Source organism: Schistocerca gregaria, chromosome 1, assembly GCF_023897955.1.
Source record: "Schistocerca gregaria isolate iqSchGreg1 chromosome 1, iqSchGreg1.2, whole genome shotgun sequence".
Lineage (NCBI taxonomy): Eukaryota > Metazoa > Arthropoda > Insecta > Orthoptera > Acrididae > Schistocerca > Schistocerca gregaria.
In genome coordinates this window covers 464,285,743-464,309,129 of record NC_064920.1, presented here as the reverse complement: position 1 = coordinate 464,309,129, position 23,387 = coordinate 464,285,743, and the positions used below count along the sequence as shown (strand labels likewise).

Here is a 23,387-nt window from a genome sequence, read left to right as displayed (position 1 = left end):
TTCGCTGATGACATTGTAATTCTGTCAAGAGACAGCAAAGGACCTGGAAGAGCAGCTAAACGGTATGGACAGTGTCTTGAAAGGAGAATATAAGATGAACACCAACAAAAGCAAAATGAGGATAATGAAATGTAATCAAGTTAAATCAGGTGACGTTGAGGGAATTAGATTAGGAAATGAGACACTTAAAGCAGTAAATGAATTTTGCTATTTGGGGAGCAAAATAACTGATGATGCTCGAAGTAGAGAATGTAAAATGCAGGCTGGCAATGGCAAGGAAAGCATTGCTGAAGAACAGAAATTTGTTAACATCGAGTATAGATTTAAGTGTCAGGAAGTTGTTTCTGAAAGTATTTGTATGGAATGTAGCCATGTATGGAAGTGAAATGTGCATGATAAATAGTTTAGGCAAGAAAAGAATAGAAGCTTTCAAAATGTGGTGCTACAGAAGAATGCTGAAGATTAGATGTGTAGATCACATAGCTAATGAGGAGGTATTGAATAGAATTGGGGGGAAGAGAAATTCGTGACACAACTTGACTAAAAGAAGGGAGCGCTTGGTAGGGCATATTCTGAGGCATCAAGGGATCACCAATTTAGTATTGGAGGGCAGCGTGGAGGGTAAAAATCGTAGAGGGAGACCAAGAGATGAATACACTAAACAGATTCAGAAGGACATAGGTTTCAGTAGGTACTGGGAGATGAAGAAGCTTGCACAGGATGGAGGAGCATGGAGAGCTGCATCAAACCAGTCTCTGGACTGAAGACCACAACAACAACAACAACGTACCAGTGCATCCCCTTGGCTTACACCAATGTGAATATCCAGTGCCTCCGACAATGCTTCTCAAACCCTGACTCTGCTTCTCTCATTGCTCATTGTCATCCTCACCATCTACTTCAACTCAAACCATGGAAACTCCAAGTAGAAATACCCACAACATAGGAAAAGACAGATTGCTACTTACTGTAAAGAAGACACATTAAGTTGCAGACAAGCTCAACTAAAAGACACTTACATAGAGCTTTCAGCCACGAGCTTCGTCAGTAAAAGAGAGACAAACACCATGCACACATCACTGCCAACACCGGCATTTTGGGCCGGAATGCAACTACCATGTGGGCTGCAAGCAGCAATCTGGAGGGGGCAAGAAGGGGAAGTGACAGTAGTGTATGGGTGGGGAGAGAGATGAATGCTGTCTGGTGGAGTGTGCAGGAACTAGAATGCCAACAGGTGCAGTTTCAGGGATTGTGAGACAGGGAGGTAGGGGAAAAAAATGAGCAAAAAAAGGAGAGGAGTGGGGAAAGATGGGTGGATGGATTGGCAGAGGGTGGCAAATAAACAGCGGAGGAGATGAGAATGGGGAGGAGATGGTAGGGCAGAGGGCATGGAAACTTTTTTAAATAAACTTTTTCAATTAAGTCTTTATGTGAAGCCATATCAAATGCTTCAGCATATATAAAAAATAAAAAAAACCATGGCATCAGCCTAAGCATCTGGCCACCTCTGACTCACTTTATCCCACAACTAAAGAAATTTCCTACTAGAAAACATTTTTTGAATCCCATGATGGCAGCTGTAGATGCGTATTTAGCAGTCCTTGCAGAGTTGCTATTCACTGATGAAATACTAGGCAAATCCAGTGGGAGCTGCAATGTAAAAAGTATATTTCTGACGAAAGAAAACGTACTGTTTCACTGACAATCAGGGAAATTTTGTTCTTATTCATGTAGCATAAGTAATTGCTGTATATGCTGTACACTTTCATGGAGCAATCACATTATACATACATAGGTGTTTTGAGGTAACATTAAAGATTGCACTACACCTTGTTGTTGGTCTATCATGTTGTTAGTCCAGCCATTCCCAGATTTTCAGGTTACCTTTGAAGGCAGTATGTACATTGGTGGAATGATGAATACAGGTCTACAATTATTCAAGTAGGCAGCACTGTACAGCTCTAAGTGCAATCCACCTGTACACCATCTTACTTTACCCACTACTATCACTGAGATACCGTGGACACTGGCTCTTCATCAGAAATACAGGCTGTTTCAATCTCGCACTCTATTCATAATTACGAATAATTGAAACACATGAGATAAATAATGATTCTGATTGCATTGAGGTATATGGTCACCTGTTTCCCAATGGTAGCTGTCATCAGTCTTCCCTAGAATACATGGTACAGTTCCTGGTGTGCATCTAATTCAATTTATCTCAATAAAATTCCTATTCCCCATTCAAGGGATATCCTTTATTAGTTATTCAACAAGATAAGGTATGATGACAGTTTACATATATACCTGGAAACAGAATATTATGATTCTGCTCCTGATATGAGAAGGTTAACAACTCAAAAATATTATATCATAACATTGCATCAAGACTATCCTTCTTATGTGGGGACTGGAAACCTGGAATTTTGCAAGTTCTTAAAGAGTGTTTTCTGCACATGTCATTACACGTTATATTACTTGACTCTCTTGAAGCCATCAGATTTTCCTACATAAAGTGACAGCTGTGTGAATAAGATTTTGACGGACATTGGCCATATCTTATATGATACTAAGTTACATTTATGCCACAGTGTTGGAGGCAGTGTCCTAAAGATAATTTTCTTTACAGGAATTGTATAGTGGAAGGCAGTATTTTGTGTCACTTTATTTGTAACAGTTTATAATAGTATAATATCTGCACTGCAAATACCAATCCATTATTTTTTATCTGTTGGTGATATTCAATATTCACATCCTCACAACTGTTAACCTTATTTTGAAGATGATAATCAATAGTTTGGTAGAATAGGCAGGCACAACAAATTTTCCATTCTCTTAAAAGGAAACAGTGTAAATAATAATTTTAACAATGATTTTCATCTGCCTAAATTACGATTAAAAGGCATCATTCTTAACTTAAAAAAACTATATGACATTTCTAAACCTCACAGCTGATGAAATGTTGGCTTTCTTTTGCACTAAATATGTCAAAAAATCTAAATCTGCATTTCTACTAGGAAAGTGTGTAGCAAGGGTGCCCAATGTATATGACTTATTTTCACCTATCCCTGTTCTGTTTTCAGATGGTATATGAGAAGAAAAATTGTCAGGGTCCAGCTGTATAAGCCTGAGTTTCTCTGATTGTACTGCGGTAGCTATTGTGTGGGACACGTACTGGAAGTATGTTATAAGCAGCCACTGTTATGGATGAATTGCACTTCATTAGATTTTTTCTGGTAAATACAAGGCTGGTTTCTGCCTTCTCCATATTTAGATTTATTTAGGCACTCCACCTTAAACTCTGGGAAGTTACTTTTAGACACTTTAATCACATCTGTCTGTACTAAAGATCAGTTACACATCTTTGTGCCAGTCACTGATCATTCCTGCATTTTATAACTATTTCCTAATTGTGTGATCTGTCTGGACATCACTGCATCAGTTGTGGGTAGCCTCAGATATTACCTATCAGGTGATTTATATGTGAGGTCTGAATAAAAAGAAGTGAGACATTACTAAAGAACTATTTATTAGTGCATGATGGTTTTTTGGCTTGTGCCCTTAGCCTGTGGCAATTCTGATAACAATCAATCAATTGAGCAGCAGTGGTTGAAAAGTGTGTTTTAGATGTGTTCTTGCACTCTGATGGAAAATGTTATGTATTAGTTGTGGCAGAAGAGAAAGGAGCTGAAATTGGAAATGTGTTCACTTAATTTGGCTGTCTTCAAAATAAGATCTGTTTGAATGACATTTCATGCACATTGTTCAAAGTGGATCGATATGACACTTTATGAGACTGCACAGGAGCTCCATCATTATTGTGTCCTAGTAGGTTGGAAGTTCCTATCTGAAGTTCATTTCTACCTACTGCCACTGAGTGGATTGATTCAGAGGAAATTTGTCCTATCATAAGGACAGAGCTCAACACTGCAAAACAGTTGAACAATAATATCTCATTAAAAAGAATTCCTTACTAACTAAAGCAGTATCAATTGTTCTGCATCAAATTATATACATCTTTAGCAAAAGTGGCCCTAGCACTTTCTGTGACGTACACCGAAAGCTATTTTCATCTCTGACAATTTCTCCTAATTAAAAAGCTGTACTGTGTCCTGTGTGCTACAGAGTCTTCAGTACCATCACAGACTACTGCCTTTTTTTTTGTACATAAATGATGGTGTGAAGCTGTATCAAAGGCTTTCCAAAGTTCAAGAAACATGGTATCAGCATAAACTTAGCTGTTTAGAACCTTTTGCAACTTATGAAAAAGCTGAGTTTCACACAATCGTTGCTTGTGAAACTGTTTTGACTCCTGGCGAGGGGTTGTTCAGTCTGCTAAAAAGCCATTGTATGTGTGCACAAAACATATTCCATAATTCTGCAACAAACTGACATCAATGAAACAGGCATATTGTTTTGCATATCTTTCCTATGATCTTTCTTAATTGGAGGATAGTTCTTCTAGATATTTAATATAAAATTGAATGAGTATCCACCATGTCCCATAGCATTTAGTATAATGAGAGACTTTAGTTGTTTTTCAGTATCTGTCATTTTTGCGCGGATTTGTTTAAAACATGTTAGAATTGAGTGATGTGTTCATCAGTGAAGCAGCTCTGTAAGGCAAAAAGGCAGAATTTAGCCTTCATTTCATCATCTTCCATTTGTGTGCCATCATGCTGACTGAACACCTGGGTGTACAGCCTTGATTCTTTGAGTGAGTTAATGTAAGAACAAAACATTTTTTGCGGGAAAGGAGGCAGGGCTCCCTCAAGTTGAGAAGTAATATCTTGCTTCTGAAATCAGTGGACACTTCTTGCCTAGATGCACTTATGCTTGTTCTGAAAGAATTCAGATTTTATTTGTCAGTAAGAATTCAATTTCATTTGGATCTCACATGAAGCTCTCTATGCATTGCAGTAACCTATAAATATTATTATTGAACCATTTGGTTCCCTCCCATTTCTATCTTTCGTGGCAGAATATAATCCTGATGTGGATTATAACACTCCTGAATTTGAGTCAGTGTCCTCCACATTTTCCTCTCAAGAGCTAAATGTTTGTTACTGGCTATCCAAGCAATTTTTAAACATTTTCTATCTCAGTTTTGTTTGTTATATATACATGTATTAGGCCACAGCCTAAGGCATGCTTCGTGCCTGATGTTCTGTCTGCTAATGTTGGAGACATCATTAGATGATATAAAGGTTCAGGAATTAACAACTTAAACAAGCTCAGCAAGCTGAATTATTTATACATACCCATTCAATGGTCACACTGTGATGTCATCAATCACACTGACATCACAACTCAACCATTGTCTGGATACCTATAAACAGTTCAGCTTGCTGAGCTCATTTAAGTTTAAAACTACTATCTGAGTCTTTATAGCCTCTGGTGATGTATCTATCATTAGGAGAGATAACTTCTGGCGCAGAACCATGCCTTTGTCCATTACCTAATTTCCATATAATAAAAATTTCCATGGGTGCAAATACCAGTCATAAAACCCCGCAATGTAATCAAGTTCTTGTGATATTTTTTAAGCAGAAATATCTTCCTAAATTTCATAATTTTTAATGTGGACCACTCCATTCAGTTTAGTGAACAGTTCTTTTGGAGCCATTTGCTTGCGAACGAACCCTCTCTAGTATCAGTTAAATATATGTGACTGTATTGTGTGTGGATTGGTAGTGCCCTTGTGCTTTAAGATTCTTAATACAGCCCACAATGATTGTGTCTCTACCTCTTGTCTCCCAGCAGAATTCAGTATTTACCACAAACTGTCATCATCACTGATTTGTCATAACAGTCAACGAGCCAGATGACAATCTGTTTACAAGTTATGAAGTTTCTCAAGGAGTATGGTGTGGCAAATATTAATATGCTGGCACAGGGCTGGAATAAGCGTCTTCAATGTTTACCTGAAAGACTGAGGCTAATCATCAAAATAGGAAGTTCAAAAACTTGTTCACTCCATCTGTGACAGGCACAAGGATGTTAAGCTTAGCTGCAACCTGAGCCCCTAGCTTCTCTCGTCATTGTGCAGTATAAACATGACACCATACTGCATACACATCCATCACAATCACCTATACTCAGCAGATATAACTGACACACAACTGTCATACACTACAAGAAAAGAGGCCTATGTGCACAGAGGAAGAAAACCCTAACTAATAAAGTGTCTGAATCGACCTGTCAGGGTACTGCAGCCAACAGTGCCATATGACTCCCTCGTTAGGAGAGAACCATTTATTTATCTTCCTATGAATTTATTCTACTTCTCATACTTTTTTAGTTTTAGCTAGTATAAAATGAATATGTCTGAGAAGACATTTTCTCTTATCTGCAAATGACAATAAAGATGTTCTGAGACAATTGTCTTGTTTTATTTCAAGTAACTGTTCCTTGGGAGGAGTAGTTCAGACGGCTGGCCTTTCAGGATATCTTCTTGAATCACCAGCGGTACATCTGTTCCTACTGGGTCTTTAAATCACAAGGTTCCACTACAGATCCCTCAAACAGCTGGTGAAATAGGGAACTAGATATAAACTAAAAAAAGTCCTTCTTATGTAGACCAACCTAATATAATTGAGGTATTTTACAGATTGTCTGTTATCAGCTGTTTTGTCTCAATAGTTGGATTTATAAATTAGCATATCAGTTAAATTTTCAATTGTGTACATGTCTTTTTACCATGCTTCAGCAATTGCAAGGTATCTTAGTCATGTGAGAGGAAAAATTATATACTTTAGAATGATCACTTGTTAGAAATAGCACAGGGTAATTATTCCAGAAACTAAAACTGATGAAAATAACTGAAAATATTCAGTTATTCTGCAGCTCTCCATGAGTGAGTGATCATAATCATGTAGCTCAATTTTAACTAGAGCTTTGACATATTGAAGTTTGATTGAAATATATTGATTGGCAGCTGAAGAAAAACGTTATATGGTCCGTTAGTAAAATTAGCTGTGAAATATTATAATTATGGTATTAGGGGTGATTTAAAGCAAATAGTTGAGTAATCTTAACAAAGGTTACAAACTGACTGAACACAATAAATATTTGTATTGTTAATTCTGTTAATAGGAAAATTCAAATGGGGAAACTAAAATTATAACGAGGTGGAATGGCTAGCTAGTACTTACCATCATGAGGTGAAATTCAAAATACTTGCCAAAATAAACAAGCAGAAAAAAAACTATATCTACACCTGGACCAGAATAACAAAGTGGTTGACAGCTGAGTGTGGGAGAGGGGAGTACTATCAGTTTGCAGTTCCTCGAAAATGCAATAGGTCTCCCGTAGCATCAGTAGCAACTGTGCAACTCTGTATTGAGTGCATTCATACTTTCCCCTTTAACATGAAGTGTTGAATTCTCTTTGCAGGATCATAATAGTGTTATCACTTTTCTAAGCAATTTCATAACATTTCACACACACACACACACACACACACACACACACACACACACACACACTCATATATAAAGATTCCAAGACTTACCAAGCGGGAAAGTGCCGGTAGACAGGCACAATAAAATAACAAACAAATACACACACACAAAATTACGAGCTTTCGCAACCGGTGGTTGCTTCGTCAGGAAAGAGGAAAGGAGAAGGAAAGATGAAAGAATGTGGGTTTTAAGGGAGAGGGTTAGGAGCCATTCCAATCCCGGGAGCGGAAAGACTTACCTTAGGGGGAAAAAAGGATAGGTATATACTCGTTCGCGCGCACACACACACACACACACACACACACACACACACACACACACACACACACACACACACATATCCATCCATACATATACAGACAAAAGCAGACATATTTAAAGGCAAAGCGTTTGGGCAGAGATGTCAGTCGAGGCGGAAGTGCAGAGGCAAAGATGAAGTTGAACGACAGGTGAGGTATGAGTGGCGGCAACTTGAAATTAGCGGAGATTGAGGCCTGGCGGATAATGAGAAGAGAGGATATATTGAAGGGCAAGTTCCCATCTCCGGAGTTCCGATAGGTTGGTGTTGGTGGGAAGTATCCAGATAACCCGGATGGTGTAACACTGTGCCAAGATGTACTGGCCATGCACCAAGGCATGTTTAGCCACAGGGTGACCCTCATTACCAACAAACACTGTCTGCCTGTGTCCATTCTTGTGAATGTACAGTTTGTTGCTGGTCATTCCCACCTAGAAAGCGTCACAGTGTAGGCAGGTCAGTTGGTAAATCACGTGGGTGCTTTCACATGTGGCTCTCCCTTTGATCGTGTACACCTTCCGGGTTACAGGACTGGAGTAGGTGGTGGTGGGAGGGTGCACAGGACAGGTTTTACACCGGGGGTGGTTTCAAGGGTAGCAGCCAGAGGGTAGGGAAGGTGGTTTGGGGATTTCATAGGGATGAACCAAGAGGTTACGAAGGTTAGGTGGACGGCGGAAAGACACTCTTGGTGGAGTGGGGAGGATTTTATGAAGGACGGATCTCATTTCAGGGCAGGATTTTAGGAAGTCGTATCCCTGCTGGAGAGCCACATTCAGAGTCTGATCCAGTCCCGGGAAGTATCCTGTCACAAGTGGGGCACTTTTGGGGTTCTTCTGTGAGAGGTTCTGGGTTTGAGGGGATGAGGAAGTGGCTCTGGTTATCTGCTTCTGTACCAGGTTGGGAGGGTAGTTGCGGGATGCGAAAGCTGTTTTCAGGTTTTTGGTGTAATGGTTCAGGGATTCAGGACTGGAGCAGATTCGTTTAACACGAAGGCCTAGGCTGTAGGGAAGGGACCGTTTGATATGGAATGTGTGACAGCTGTCATAATGAAGGTACTGTTGCTTGTTGGTGGGTTTGATGTGGACAGATGTGTGAAGCTGGCCATTGGACAGATGGAGGTCAATGTGAAGGAAAGTGGCATGGGACTTGGAGTAGGACCAGGTGAATCTGATGGAACCAAAGGATTTGATGTTGGACAGGAAATTCTGGAGTTGTTCTTCACTGTGAGTCCAGATCATTAAGATGTCATCAATAAATCTGTACCAAACTTTGGGTTGGCAGGCTTGGGTAACCACAAAGGCTTCCTCTAAGCGACCCATAAATAGGTTGGCATACGAGGGGGCCATCTGGTACCCATGGCTGTTCCCTTTAATTGTTGGTATGTCTGGCCTTCAAAAGTGAAGAAGTTGTTGGTCACGATGAAGGAAAGAGGTTTTAGGTAGGGTGGCAGGTGATTGGCGTGAAAAGAAGTGCTCCATTGCAGTGAGCTCCTTGACATGTGGGATATTTGTATATAGGGAAGTGGCATCAATTGTGACAAGGATGGTTTCCAGGGGTAACAGACTGGGTAAGGATTCCAGGCATTCGAGAAAAATAATCCTTATCCCACTCCTAATGATCCAACTCCCCAAGACACTATCCAAATTGAACCCTGCCTGGAACAGTTCTGTCCTCCATCACAGCAGGACCCACATCCTCTTCCTCAAAATCACCCCCTCCAAACCTTCCAGGAATTTCTCACTTCCAGTCTTGCTTCTCAAACTTTCTTGACAAACCTTAATCCTACTCCCAACATCACCACAGCCAAAGCCCAGGCTATCCCTGATCTGAAAGCTGACCGATCCATCATCATTCTTCCGGCTGACAAGGGTTCCACGACCGTGGTACTTGATCGTCGGGAGTATGTGTCTGAGGGACTGCGTCAGCTTTCAGACAACTCTACATACAAAGTTTGCCAAGGTAATCCCATTCCTGATGTCCAGGCGGAGCTTCAAGGAATCCTCAGAACCTTAGGCCCCCTACAAAACCTTTCACCTGACTCCATCAAACTCCTGACCCCGCCGACACCTCACACTCCTACCTTCTACCTACTTCCTAAAATTCACAAACCCAAATATCCCGGCCGCCCCATTGTAGCTGGTTACCAAGCCCCCACAGAACGTATCTCTGCCGACGTAGATCAACACCTTCAACCCATTACATGCAGTCTCCTATCCTGCATCAAGGACACCAACCACTTTCTCGAACGCCTGGAATCCTTACCCAGTCTGTTACCCCCGGAAACCATCCTTGTAACCATTGATGCCACTTCCCTATACACAAATATCCCGCACGTCCAGGGCCTCGGTGCAATGGAGCACTTCCTTTCACGCCAATCACCTGCCACCCTACCTAAAACCTCTTTCCTCATCACCTTAGCCAGCTTCATCCTGACCCACAACTTCTTCACTTTTGAAGGCTAGACATACCAACAATTAAAGGGAACAGCCATGGGTACCAGGATGGCCCCCTCGTATGCCAACTTATTTATGGGTCGCTTAGAGGAAGCCTTCTTGGTTACCCAAGCCTGCCAACCCAAAGTTTGGTACAGATTTATTGATGACATCTTAATGATCTGGACTCACAGTGAAGAACAACTCCAGAATTTCCTCTCCAATCTCAACTCCTTTGTTTCCATCAGATTCACCTGGTCCTACTCCAAGTCCCATGCCACTTTCCTTCACGTTGACCTCCATCTGTCCAATGGCCAGCTTCACACATCCGTCCACATCAAACACACCAACAAGCAACAGTACCTCCATTATGACAGCTGCCACCCATTCCATATCAAATGGTCTCTTCCCTACAGCCTAGGCCTTCGTGGCAAATGAATCTGCTCCAGTCCTGAATCCCTGAACCATTACACCAAAAACCTGAAAACAGCTTTCGCATCCCGCAACTACCCTCCCGACCTGATACAGAAGCAAATAACCAGAGCCACTTCCTCATCCCCTCAAACCCAGAACCTCTCACAGAAGAACCCCAAAAGTGCCCCACTTGTGACAGGATACTTCCCGGGACTGGATCAGACTCTGAATGTGGCTCTCCAGCAGGGATACGACTTCCTAAAATCCTGCCCCGAAATGAGATCCATCCTTCATGAAATCCTCCCCACTCCACCAAGAGTGTCTTTCCGCAGTCCACCTAAACTTTGTAACCTCTTAGTTCATCCATATGAAATCCTCAAACCACCTTCCCTACCCTCTGGCTCCTACCCTTGTAACCGCCACCTGGTGTAAAACCTGTCCTGTGCACCCTCCCACCACCACCTACTCCAGTCCTGTGGGAAGGTTTACATGATCAAAGGGAGAGCCACGTGTGAAAGCACCCACATGATTTACCTACTGACCTGCCTACACTGTGACGCTTTCTAGGTGGGAATGACCAGCAACAAACTGTACATTCGCATGAATGGACACAGGCAGACAGTGTTTGTTGGTAATGAGGATCACCCTGTGGCTAAACATGCCTTGGTGCGCGGCCAGCACATCTTGGCACAGTGTTACACTGTCCGAGTTATCTGGATACTTCCCACCAACACCAACCTATCCGAACTCCGGAGATGGGAACTTGCCCTTCAATATATCCTCTCTTCTCGTTATCCACCAGGCCACAATCTCCGCTACTTTCAAGTTGCCGCCACTCGTACGTCACCTGTCATTCAACATCATCATTGCCTCTGCACTTCTGCCTCGACTGACATCTCTGCCCAAACTCTTTCCCTTTAAATATATCTGATTGTCTCTGTATATGTATGGATGGATATGTGTGTGTGTGTGTGTGTGTGTGTGTGTGTGTGTGTGTGTGCGTGCGAGTATATATCTATCCTTTTTTCCCCTTAAGGTAAGTCTTTCCACTCCCAGGATTGGAATGGCTCCTTACCCCCTCCCTTGAAACCCACATCCTTTCATCTTTCCTTCTCAGCACGTAACAACATATAGCATCCCCTATATCACAAACTGCAAGTATCATCATCAGCTGACAGGAAAGCTGGCAGCTGAGGTACCAGCAGAGCTATATGAAACTATGTGCAGGATGAAAGGTGTGCCCATTCTCATGCTCTAGTCGACTGCTGCCACGGTAGCTGTCCCGTAAACATGTACTTGCCACATACTTTGTTGTTCTGATCCAGATATAGGAAGGGAAGATGGACAGCCTGCGGAATGTTGAAAAGGAAGGGCTGGTCACTTGCACCCTAGGTTGATAGGGACCTAGTTGTTGTGAGGATGAGGTATGCTGGAGATGTAGAGGAAGCTGTCAAAGAGAGTTGGAGGTTAAAGGTAGTACATAGATGATAGAGGGACAGAATGAGAAATAAAGATGGACTGATGAGCAGTAGCCGCAAGAAGCAGAATAAGAAGTGCAGTTAAGGAGGAGGAAAAAAGAGGGGTAAAATAGGAGTGATAAAAATAAGAAAGTAGAAACATAACAGAATTGATGTAAGGGGATGATGATATACAATTTGTAAGTATTTTTGAAAAGCCATGATTTGGTTCTGCATGACTTACATTAAAATCACAGTTTTGGGTAAACAACAGACCACCCTCATGTATAAAAATTACATTCATTTCAGTAGATGCAGCCACTCATGATCCTTTGCGCCCAGGTGAACAATTATCACTGCTTGACACAAAATGTGGTCAGATGTCTGTGTATCTTTGTCCACACACATATCATTGGCGTTTATGTAAATTATTAGAGTTGCAATTCTCTGCGACAGGTAGAACGGCCATAAGAGTGAATTAGTGTTGTAACCAAACCTGATAATGTATACAGGGTGTCCAAGGAGGAACAGTCAGTGTTCAGGGATATGAGAGGAATGATCATTTGAAGCAAAAAGCTTCATATGTGGACAGACGCTATACTATTTGGTTTCCAAGATAGAACACATTTAATGTACATTGTTATTCATTATCTCTATTATTTAATATATTGTAAGGTTTACACATGTACGACAGTTAGTAAACATTACAACATGCATATTACAACACAGCAATTGAAAAACATATGTTTTAACAGTTAACTGATGCTTCTCTCTGATATGCCCTCAATCCCTGTCACTACTTTTCTCACAATGTGCCATGGACAACTGTGTGTTCAACAGGCTAGTTTAATGGCAGGAACACATCCCAAGCAAAGAGATTAAAAGAAGCTAGGTATGTTGGACTAAAATAAAGTTCCAAAGTGGTTGGGTGGACAACACACACATTTACCTAAAAACAAATGGACATTTCAATCTATTCTATCACAGAAATCATTCAGAATAGGGCATATATCAGTACAAAGTTTATTGCTTCAAATGAACATTTCTGTCATATTCCTGAATACTGGCCATTTCTCCTGAGACACCCAGTGTTCAGGGTGTGAACAGTATCAGATGTTGAGTGGTCATTGGGAAGGATGGGAGAACTCCATTTGCTTGTCAGCAGAAGACAGAGTTTGAAAGGGGCCTCATTGTGGGCCTCCATTTGGCCACCTGGTTGAACTGGGCAATGCCAGATATGTGTGACATTTGGACAAGACTGTAGCCCAGTGTAGCTCTGAATGGATACATGGAGGCAGACATACTCTTTGTCAAGGTTCCAGTCAACCTTGTCTGATCACCACAAGGGCAGATCCCTGTACTGTGCACCACTTCAAATCTGTGCCTGCCATCAAAGACCAAGTAATGGACTGCCTACAACATTCTGTGTCAACGCTCACCATTTGTCAGGAACCAAAAGCAGCTGGATTAGGAAATTACCATTCCACTTGTAGTCTGCCATTAACATTACAGCACAAATGGTTGTGTGTGGCTTGGTGCTGTGACTGGGAAGTGTGGATTGGTGAAGGATTGCACTGCATTGTGTTCAGCAATAAATCACCATTCTGCACTGCCTTGACTTACTAGTTTCTAGTGAGTATGGCATTGACCTCAGAAGAGATTGCATTCTTCCAGTAATTTGGAAAGGCACCACGGTGTTACTCCTGGCATTATGGAGTGGAGAGCCATTGGGTAATTACTTCTTTCCTCTTTACTAACAGTTGCAACTTTCCAGGTGATAAGATGTTACAGATTAAGTTTATCCTCTATATAAGGGATGAAATTCAGTTAATATACCTACAACAATAATTTACTTTTCTTTCATTTAATAGAACTGTGAAATGCTACTGTAATTAACTGAGTGTTTGGAGCAGTTTAAGTCAACCAACTACCCTGGAATATTAATGTTCTGTGACAACAAGGGAAAAATTTCTTGGTGTATCACAGGGATGCTACTGATAGTTATTTTATAGGTTTTGTTACATTGGCACTAGTTAGCAATAACATAATCAAAAGTATAATAATTTTATTTGTATAGATTTCCTGTCTTAGGTCTGATTCTTCATACAGTAATTTGACTGCTCTCTCCTCTCATTGTGGAGCTTGTCACATAGAGATTTCAAATTACATAGAAGCAAAACTATAGCGGTTCGTAGAAGGAATCTGTGGCCTTTTATAACCTTTGTCTATGTAAGTGAGAATTTTATCCCAAAATTTCAATGGTAAACAAATCATAGTTAAACATGTGGCTGCATGTTTGGCTTGCATCAAATATTGTTTGTCCAGTCTAATGGTTATCTTCTGTCTTGTCTTCAAGAATTGAAACTATCATTGAAAGATACTACCCAAGAGGTTGAACAGTTTCTTTCCTTGCACTCAATCTAGCATTGGATCCAGTCTCGAGGACCATAGGCATAGCCTTTTTAAGTGGCTCTCAACATAGCAGTGACTGAGAAAAGAAACTTTACAATGCTTGAATAGTTCCAAAGAATGATACTCACATCTTGATTGACCAAATGTACACCCCAAAAAATTCAGTGTGATTATCACGATTCACCATGAGAGAGTTAGATTATTTTTGTCTTCTCATTGCCATCACTGCAACATTCTCATGGCACTGTGATCTACAATCTTTAGTACCTGTTAAGTCCTTTCCCAGTTACTGAAGGGGTTATTCATGAGGCTGTCATGTCAAAGTCTTCCTGGCTTATTTCAATGAAACCAAGGAAATTCTCATGTAGATGTATAACCTTTCCTATGAAATTTATGTCCACATATCTGACAACTTGCGACATCTGCTCACAAGTTGAATTGGAAAAAAGCTCTTATTTTTTGGTTTTATATATCTTACTGATTAGTCTGTAGCAAATACCAGTTGACATCAGTTGTTTGATCTCATTGTGAACAAGCAACAAGATGTAAGATATAGTACTTCATTGATTTTCAACAGGGATTGGAATTGGCAAATAGCCTCAATACACAAAGGAGGCTTCCAGAATTGGAAGTGACATTGTCTCCTTGAAGCTGCTCTCTGTGCCTATGCAAAGTTAAATTTTGTGTTCTCAGTTATTTTATCCAACAAATGAACCTTATTAAGATGCTGCATAATTTTCCCTTTATGTCTCCTATATCTTTCTGAATTTCTCTGCTAATTAGTCTTTTATTTTCAGGGAGATTCTTGTCAGACTCCTTGCAGTATACTAAGAACTCACAATGATTCTCCTCCCCCTTTCCCCTTCTTCTTGTTCTTCTTTCCTTCTTCTCCCCCCCCCCCCCCCCCCCCCCATCCCCTACTCCCGACGATGGCCATTTTTTCAGGTGCTTGACGTTGTATGAAGGCATCCTACTAATCCAAGGAACCTAACTTGAAAAACAAGAAGTAATACATATAAAATGTTGCTGTCTTGGGTGGAGAATACACCAACCAGGAACACATCACTTCACCACTGCAGCCATTGCTCCATTTTTTCTTGAAGCAATGTTTGTTCCCTACTCAGTTGTTTGTTCAACAAACTGTTCCTTAAAGGGACTACCAACAGTAATTAATAACTTCAGTCCTTAATTTGCCAGACATAATTACTTTCTCATCTCTGTGTTAAATGTCAAAATTCCAAATCATGCTGTGGAATCAATCTGGTATAATATATTGATTTTTTCCCCAAGATTCCTGTCACTAAATTCTTTAATCATTTTAGCTGTTGGAAGTCATTGGATAATAAGCATCTGCCCTCAGATAACAGGCTTCTGCCGTATCTACAGTTTCACTGACTTTTCAGTCAGAGCATCTTTGTAACTGGACTTGTCAAAACATAGTTTGCTATAAACTTCACCTGTAGGTCTAGACATAGCATTGTCTGATTTCTTAGGCAGCTCACAGAATTTTACTAAAAATTAAATGCTGAAAATTAAATACTTTTCTGTCAGTTTCTAAAAACATCTCCAGATACCAGCTGTACTACTTTGCTTTTTTTGTCCAAAATTTTTCTATCTTCTGCTCTTTCTCTTCGCTTTCCTTTTTCCACAGTTTCATGACATTCCACATAACAGGGAAAAAGAGGTAGATTACAAAGAAAACAAAATATGAGCAAACAACAACATATTTTGCTTCAGTATTGCAGCAATAAAACATCTAGTGTTCATGTGGCAGCACATGCAAGCTGTTTGTTTCATTACCACCAAATAGGAAATAGTTTCAACATAAGAGGTAAAAAGTAGCACACACTGTCACTACTATTAATCATCCAATCATGTCTTGATGTTGTTAGTGTATCCTGGCAAGAAACCAGTCAAATATTAATGCTGGTTATAAAGGGAACCTGTAGTTTGATGTGGATTCTGTACCATGGTTCTACTTAGCATTTTCTAAGGAAAAGAACCGTCTGCCAACTGAACCCAAAAACCTTAAGAACTGTTGTCTGACAATTTCCCACTGTGTTACAAGTCCGCACAACAAGTATCAACTTATATGCACTATAAAAACCACATCCAAAGTGAGAAAGAAGTGGAAGAAATTTACCCAGGTGCACACTCAATTCACAAATTCACCTTCTCTAAATATTATAAAACTGCTGACATGCAGGCCCACTTAGTAATGATGGTAACACACTTGATCAAGTTAAAATCACACTAGTAGTTATATCATGTCACCAAATAAAATGCCTTTACTCATTCATATTTAATTGTTGAATGCACAGCATCAGTGCAGTTGCTCACACCTCTCACCATTTCCTGCTTTGCAGGCCATTTCTGTTGCAACCATGAAGGGGTGGTAGCCATGCCAAATAATCAATGCTGCATTGCCCATTTAGTCACTTATTGAGATCAACACAACTTTAGAATGAAGTAAAACTTGTTGTTGTTGTTGTTGTTGTGGTGTTGGTCGTGGTGGTGCTGGTTGTGGTGGTGGTCTTTGGTCCAGGGATTAGTTTGATGCAGCTCTGCACACTACTCTATCCTGTGCAAAGCTCTTCATCTCCAAATAACTATTTCAACATACAGCTATCTGAACCTGGTTACTGTACCCATGTCTCTGTCTACAATTTTTACCTCAAATGCTTCCCTCCAATACCAAATTGACAATTTCTTGATGCCTCGGAATGTCTGCTATCAACCAATTCCTTCTTTCAGTCAATTTGTGCCACAAAATTTTTTCGCACCATTTTGATTCAGTCCCTCTCATTAGTTATGCAATTTTATGCATCTAATTATGCAATTATGCATCTAATTTTCAGCATTCTTCTGTAGCACTACATTTCAAAAGCTTATTTTGTCTTCTTATCTGAACTACTTATTGCCCACATTTCAGTTTTGCACAAGGCTAGACCAAATTCTATGACAAACAGCCATGAAACTCCCCAGGGCAAAAAATGCAACTTTCTGATTCAAGTTACTAGACACCAGCCATTTGAAGCACTAGCATGACTTCAGCTGTCAAAATTTGTGGCAACTGAAATGATGCAAGTGCTCCAAGTGGCCTGTGTGTAGTAACAGAAGAATGGTGTGCTATAAATTGAGAACTTGTCCAAAAGGAACTGATTATGAGTATATCTACATGCTTGGCATGTCCTGTCTGTCACTTTGTGCTGATTGTAGCATAGTTCATTTCACAAGTTTCTTTGTGGATTTCAGATTTGTTTTAATACAATCAAACTTAGGCACAACTTTTAAAATCTTGGAGATATTTTTTATTTCTGCTACAGTTTATAGTGGCACTATGATCTCCAAAAGATGACATCATTTGTATTTTTAATCTCCTTCTACACTCCATATATAAAATACATCAATGTTTCACAATGTGTCTATGCGTACCAGTCACATGGCAGTGCTGCAGTAGCAGTTTCAAAAGAACTGTGGAAATATCATGACTGTTTGTCACAGACTGTTGCTACACTGCAAAAACCCTTAGAAAATACATTCTAACATTCTAGCAATTAAATTCATGTTCAATGTTGGCAAATTTCTTTTTTTGGAAATACCTTTCCATTATTGCCTGTCTGGATTTTATATCCACTCGGTTTCAGCCATAATTAGTTATTTCATTTCACAAATAGCAAAACTCATCCACTACTTTTAGTTGCTGATTTCTTCATCTTATTTCCTCATTATCACTGGATGTAGTTCAACCAGATTCCATTACCCTCATTTTACTTTTGGTTATGTTCATCACATAATCTCTTTTCAAGACACTGTCTGTTCTGTTCATATGTTCCTCCAAGTCCTTTGGCATCTCTAACAGAGTTACAATGTCATCAACGAACCTCAGAGTTTTAATTTCTTCTCCCTGAATTTTAATCCCAACTCCAAATTTTTCTTTAGTTTTCTTCAATGCTTGCTCAATGTACAGAGTAAATAAAATGGAGGTGAGACCACAAATCTCTCTCACTCTCATCATCTCAACCTCTGCTTCCCTTTTGTGTCACTGGATTCTTATAACTGCAGTCTGGCTTCTGTACAAGCTGTATATAACATTTTGTTCACAGTGTTTTATCCCTGACACCTTCAGAACTTAAAAAAGTGCACTTCAGTCAATACTGTCAAAAGCTTTCTCTATGTGTACAGATTATAGGGATATAGGTTTGTCTTTCTTTATCGTATCTTCTATGTTAAGTCCTAGGGTCAGTATTGTCTCACATGTTCCTATATTTCCCCAAACAAAACTGATCTTCCATTCTTCTGTAAAATAATTCTTATCAGTATTTTGCAATCATAACTGACTTATTAAACTCATAGTTCAGCAATATCCACACCTGTCAGCCCCTGCCTTCATTAGAACTGTAATTCTTACATTCTTCTTGAAGTCTCTGGCTGTTTTGTCTCATACTTATTGCATGCCAGGTAGAATAGTTTTATCATGGCTAGCACTCCCAAAGATATTAATAGTTTTGAGGGGAATGTCATCTACTCCAGGGGCCTTGCATCTAGACCTGTCCCTTACATTCTCTCATCACCACCTACTCCAGTCCACTCAAAAGCATCACCTATCCCATCACAGGCAGGGCTACCAGTGAAATCAGTCAAATGATCTACAAGCAAAGCTACAAGCACTGTGCTGTGTTCTACGTGAGCATTACAACCAACAAGCTGTCTGTCTGCTTGAATGGCTACCAACAAACTATGGCCGAGAAACAACTGGACTACCAAGTTGCTGAGTGCACTGCCCAGCATATAGTTCTTCATTTTAATGGCTGCTTCACAGCCTTTGCCATCAAGATCCTTCCTGCCAACACCAGATTTTTTGAATTTCCCAGGTGGGAATTCTCCCAACAGTATATCCAACAGTTCCATAATCCTCCTGGCCTCAATCTCCATTAGTTATTGTCCTAAACACACCTATGCCCCTCCCCACTCACAATGTGACCTCAGCACAATGGTGCATAACAATCTATCCTTTTCATAGTATTGTTAGTATCTCGTCTTGAATTTACCTACACTTCAATGATTGTTTTTTCTATGGTACAGTTCAAAACATGGGACAACAAAAAATCAAAAGTAGCACTGCTTGCAGGAAAAACATGGTTTGTTTTTCACTGTTTCATTGACAATCAATACAAAGTCATAATAAGCAATACAACAAATACAAAATATGCTCTTTGCATTTCCATTGAGTTGGTATAATAGAACTGGATGAATCTAACTGCCAAATAGAAGAAATAAGTATCTCCGTACCAGGGAGAGGTAGTTCCCATGGAACTGTTGCTGCCCAATCAAAATCTCTTCATGATTTATTTTTATATGTCTCACCCTTTCTCATTTGAATGCTATCCAATATTTTACCATCATCTTCTCATTTTTACTTTATTTAATATTACATTTTGATGTGGTATTTTGCCTGGAAGTATATATCCAAATTCGTATGTTATCTTATAAAATAATATTTATTAATATTATAATTTAAAAAGTATTTTGTATGTAATTATTTTACAGTTATTTAACATATTTTTTAATTTTTCCAAACAGTGGACACAAATGGAAGCACTGTACTGCAGTTTGCAGTTGTATCTATAACACCAACAGAAGAATGCAGTCCTTTGCAATCAAGGCAAGTTCAACCACTATCAAAGGCTACACAAATGTGTGCAGGTGGACAAGGACCTGATGCATGCAATGGTGATAGTGGTGGTCCACTTATGAAATACACAAATGATTCAAAACCAGTACAGCAAGTTGGAATTGTCTCATTCCGAACAGGAACTGAGTGTGGTCCAACAGCAAGTGTTTATACGAGAGTTGATGGTTTTCTTGAATGGATACTTGATAATATTGAACCATAAGCTTGAAAGTAATTCACTGTCCCAAGTATGGTGTTAACGGCAGATAAATCAGCTTTATTTATCACAGTATGAAATAATAACATGAAAATGAAAAGTAAAGCAGCTGTTGCATTTATCTAGAAGAATCAGTGAAGAAGCTACCTTCATTTATAAAGAAGTTAATACGCTGGAAAAGAGAAGTAAGAATATATACAGATCTGAGATTTGCTCAAAAGGTTTTTTTTTTTTTTTTTTTTTTAATTGAGATGCTGGAGGATTTTTATCTAAGGTTTTTGTATCCATTTTTCTCTTTTTACAATAAAAAATTGCTCTGATTTAGGGCACATTTGAGTGCTTTGTCATACTGTCTGTCAATGCAGAAAATATTAAATTTTTCATGAGCTCTATTTATATGATTTTATTGGTTATAGAAATTGTCCGTTATGGAGCTCTAGTTTCAAATGTTCATTGAGTTTTGTAGTCCATACAAATCTCATTAAAAATATTGCTTTCATTTCTTTGTATAATTTTTAATGATGCCACATGATTCAAAATAAATTCATTCTCTCTCTCTCCCCACCCCCCATCTTCATCCACCCCTCCCACCTACCCCCCACACTTCCCCCCATTACCAAAAGACTACACCTTGATGCTTCAGGATGTGTATTATCAACTAATCCCTTCTTTTAGTCTAGTTGTCCTGTGAATTTTGTTTTTCCTCCAGTTTGATTCAGTTCCTCTTCATTATTTACTCAATCTGACCATCTAATCTTAAGAATTCTTCTTTTCTGAACCATTTATCTTCCATGTTTCACTTCCATACAAGGCAACAAGCTACACAGATGCCTTCGGATTAACACATTTCTCTCTTTCAAAAATGCTTTTCTTACCGTTGCCAGTCTGTATTTCATATCCTTTCTGTTTCAGCCATCACCAATTATTTTATTGCCGAAATAGCAAAACTCATCTACTACTTTTAGTGGCTCATTTCCTAATCTAATTCCCCAAGCATTACTGGACTTAATTCAACTAAACTCTGTTACCCTTGTTTTACTTCCTCCAGGTGGCTAATAACTCTTTGGTGAGTATGTGCTTGACTACCACAGAGTATTTGTAGCACTACTTCCTCTTTCTGTGGTGCAAACCTACACTTAGACTATCTCTTCTCTACTCTGACTTTCTGTTAAATGGTTGTTTTGATGCAGAACATGCCTAGACTTGGTTCATGACTTTGGTCTTGATTTCTAGTTTCACTCCTGGCACTATCTTCACCTTCCACAAACGATTATATGGTCTCCATTATTGGGTTTGATATGCCATCTTTTCCAAATTTTACAGAAGTGTGTGTGTCATGCAGGGAAGGTTGCCCCTGTGGTGTATTTTCTGTCTCTGCACCTTTCCACACTGGCTCCCTCCTTCTTGTTTTTGTTGTATCCCCAGAACCCAGCATGATAGCCATGCCATTGTGGAGAGGTCATAAAGTACCTGCATGATATGATGACCATGAAGGGATCGCTCTTTTGGTGCCTGAGCTGCACACACCCTATATATGCCATGGAATATGTGCCCGACTCCTGGAAACGGATTACTGGCCAGGTAGTCATTGCTGTGGTTGGGTGGCACATGTGGGGAGAGCCCCCATTGGGAGTGGGTGGCACCATAGTGGATAGTTTGCTTATGAAGAAACTTAAATTTTCTCCTGTTGGTGGTCACATGGCCCCAGCAGTCTCTTCAAATGGAAAGGCCTCATATGGTGCTACAAAGTACAATCCCAACATGTTCACTTCCCTGGCCACACTGTGGGAGGAACACAGGACTAGACAACAAGGAGCAAAGTGCTTCCCCCAATACTTAGTCTGTACTCCCCCCAGTACTTAGTCTGTACCAGCACTGATGGGGACATCTTTTTGGCCACAAAGCCTTTATTTTTTGTGGAACACATTGAAGAGAAGTATAGTGACACTACCACCATGTCTAATATGAAGAACAGTTTCCTCCTGATTATAGAATCATCTCCATCCACTGCTCTATTATGAAAACTTCAGTGACATTCACATGACTGTCACTTCCCACAGGTGTCTCAATGTGGTCCAAGCCATCATTTTCACTGTGATTTACTTTCACAATCTAATGATGAGCTGTGGGCCAACTTACAGCAAAGAGATGTGCACTTCATCTGTCATGTCCACAGGGCACCAGGCAAAAACAGAGTTGCTATTGGGGCCTTCATCTTAGCTTTTGAGGGTGATACATGTCCTGAGAAGGTCAAGGTGATGGGCTAGTGATGTGACATAAAACATTGTGTTCCTCCTCCTATGAGATGCTTCAGGTGTATGAAGTTAAGACATATGTCTTCTCATTGCACCACTACCCCTGTCTGCAGGGATTGTGGACATCTGCTGCACGTGAACAGTGTAAACTGTGGTGAGCTCCACTCCCTGCTCACCACATTGCTCCACTTTTAAGTTCAAGAGTAAATTCAGGAGTATTAGACCCTGGACATGCTCACATATGAAGAGACAAGAAAAATGTTTGAGCATCTTAATCCCATGCAAATGACACAATTTTACACAACAGCTACAATGTCACCTTCTCTGTCAAAGGTGCCTTCCTGGCTGGATGGGGATTTTCTCTGCCCAGAGACTGTGTGTTTGTGTTGTCCTCATCATTCAATCATCATTCATGCAAGTACCTAGATTGTACTGTGTACAGATTCGGAATGTGTACGGGTGCTGAGGACTGTGCAGTTGAGCGCGCCACAAACCAATCATCATCATCATCATCATCATCATCATCATCATCAAAGTTGCCTTACTTTGTTGCACCTCTTACAGTGGGCCCTCAGAGCTGACCCGCTAATACCTGTCCCCCACCTCCCATCCAGGTGGTCGGAATCCCTTCTGGTGCTTCCACTGCACCCAGTTCAGGAGCATTGGCTTCCTCAACTGCCAGGGCACTGGTCCCTCATCCTCCTCTGGCTTCTCTAGCTATAAAGAGGTCCTTTGGGACTCTTTCTTCTATGGTTCTTGCTAAAA

At 40.2% G+C, this 23,387-nt stretch overlaps 1 protein-coding gene across 5 annotated transcripts in view; it reads left to right on the top strand.

Annotated features, from left to right (window-relative positions):
• Nucleotides 1-20,866, top strand: part of LOC126352666 (CLIP domain-containing serine protease B9-like) — a 153,264-nt gene extending 132,398 nt beyond the window's left edge. For all 5 annotated transcript variants that reach the window (XM_050002703.1, XM_050002708.1, XM_050002704.1 and 2 more), the window contains one exon: nucleotides 20,060-20,866. In XM_050002703.1, the coding sequence (XP_049858660.1) occupies nucleotides 20,060-20,373 (314 nt within the window). In that variant the 3' untranslated portion in view covers nucleotides 20,374-20,866. The remainder of the gene's footprint in view (nucleotides 1-20,059) is intronic.
• Nucleotides 20,867-23,387: the final 2,521 nt, after the last annotated feature.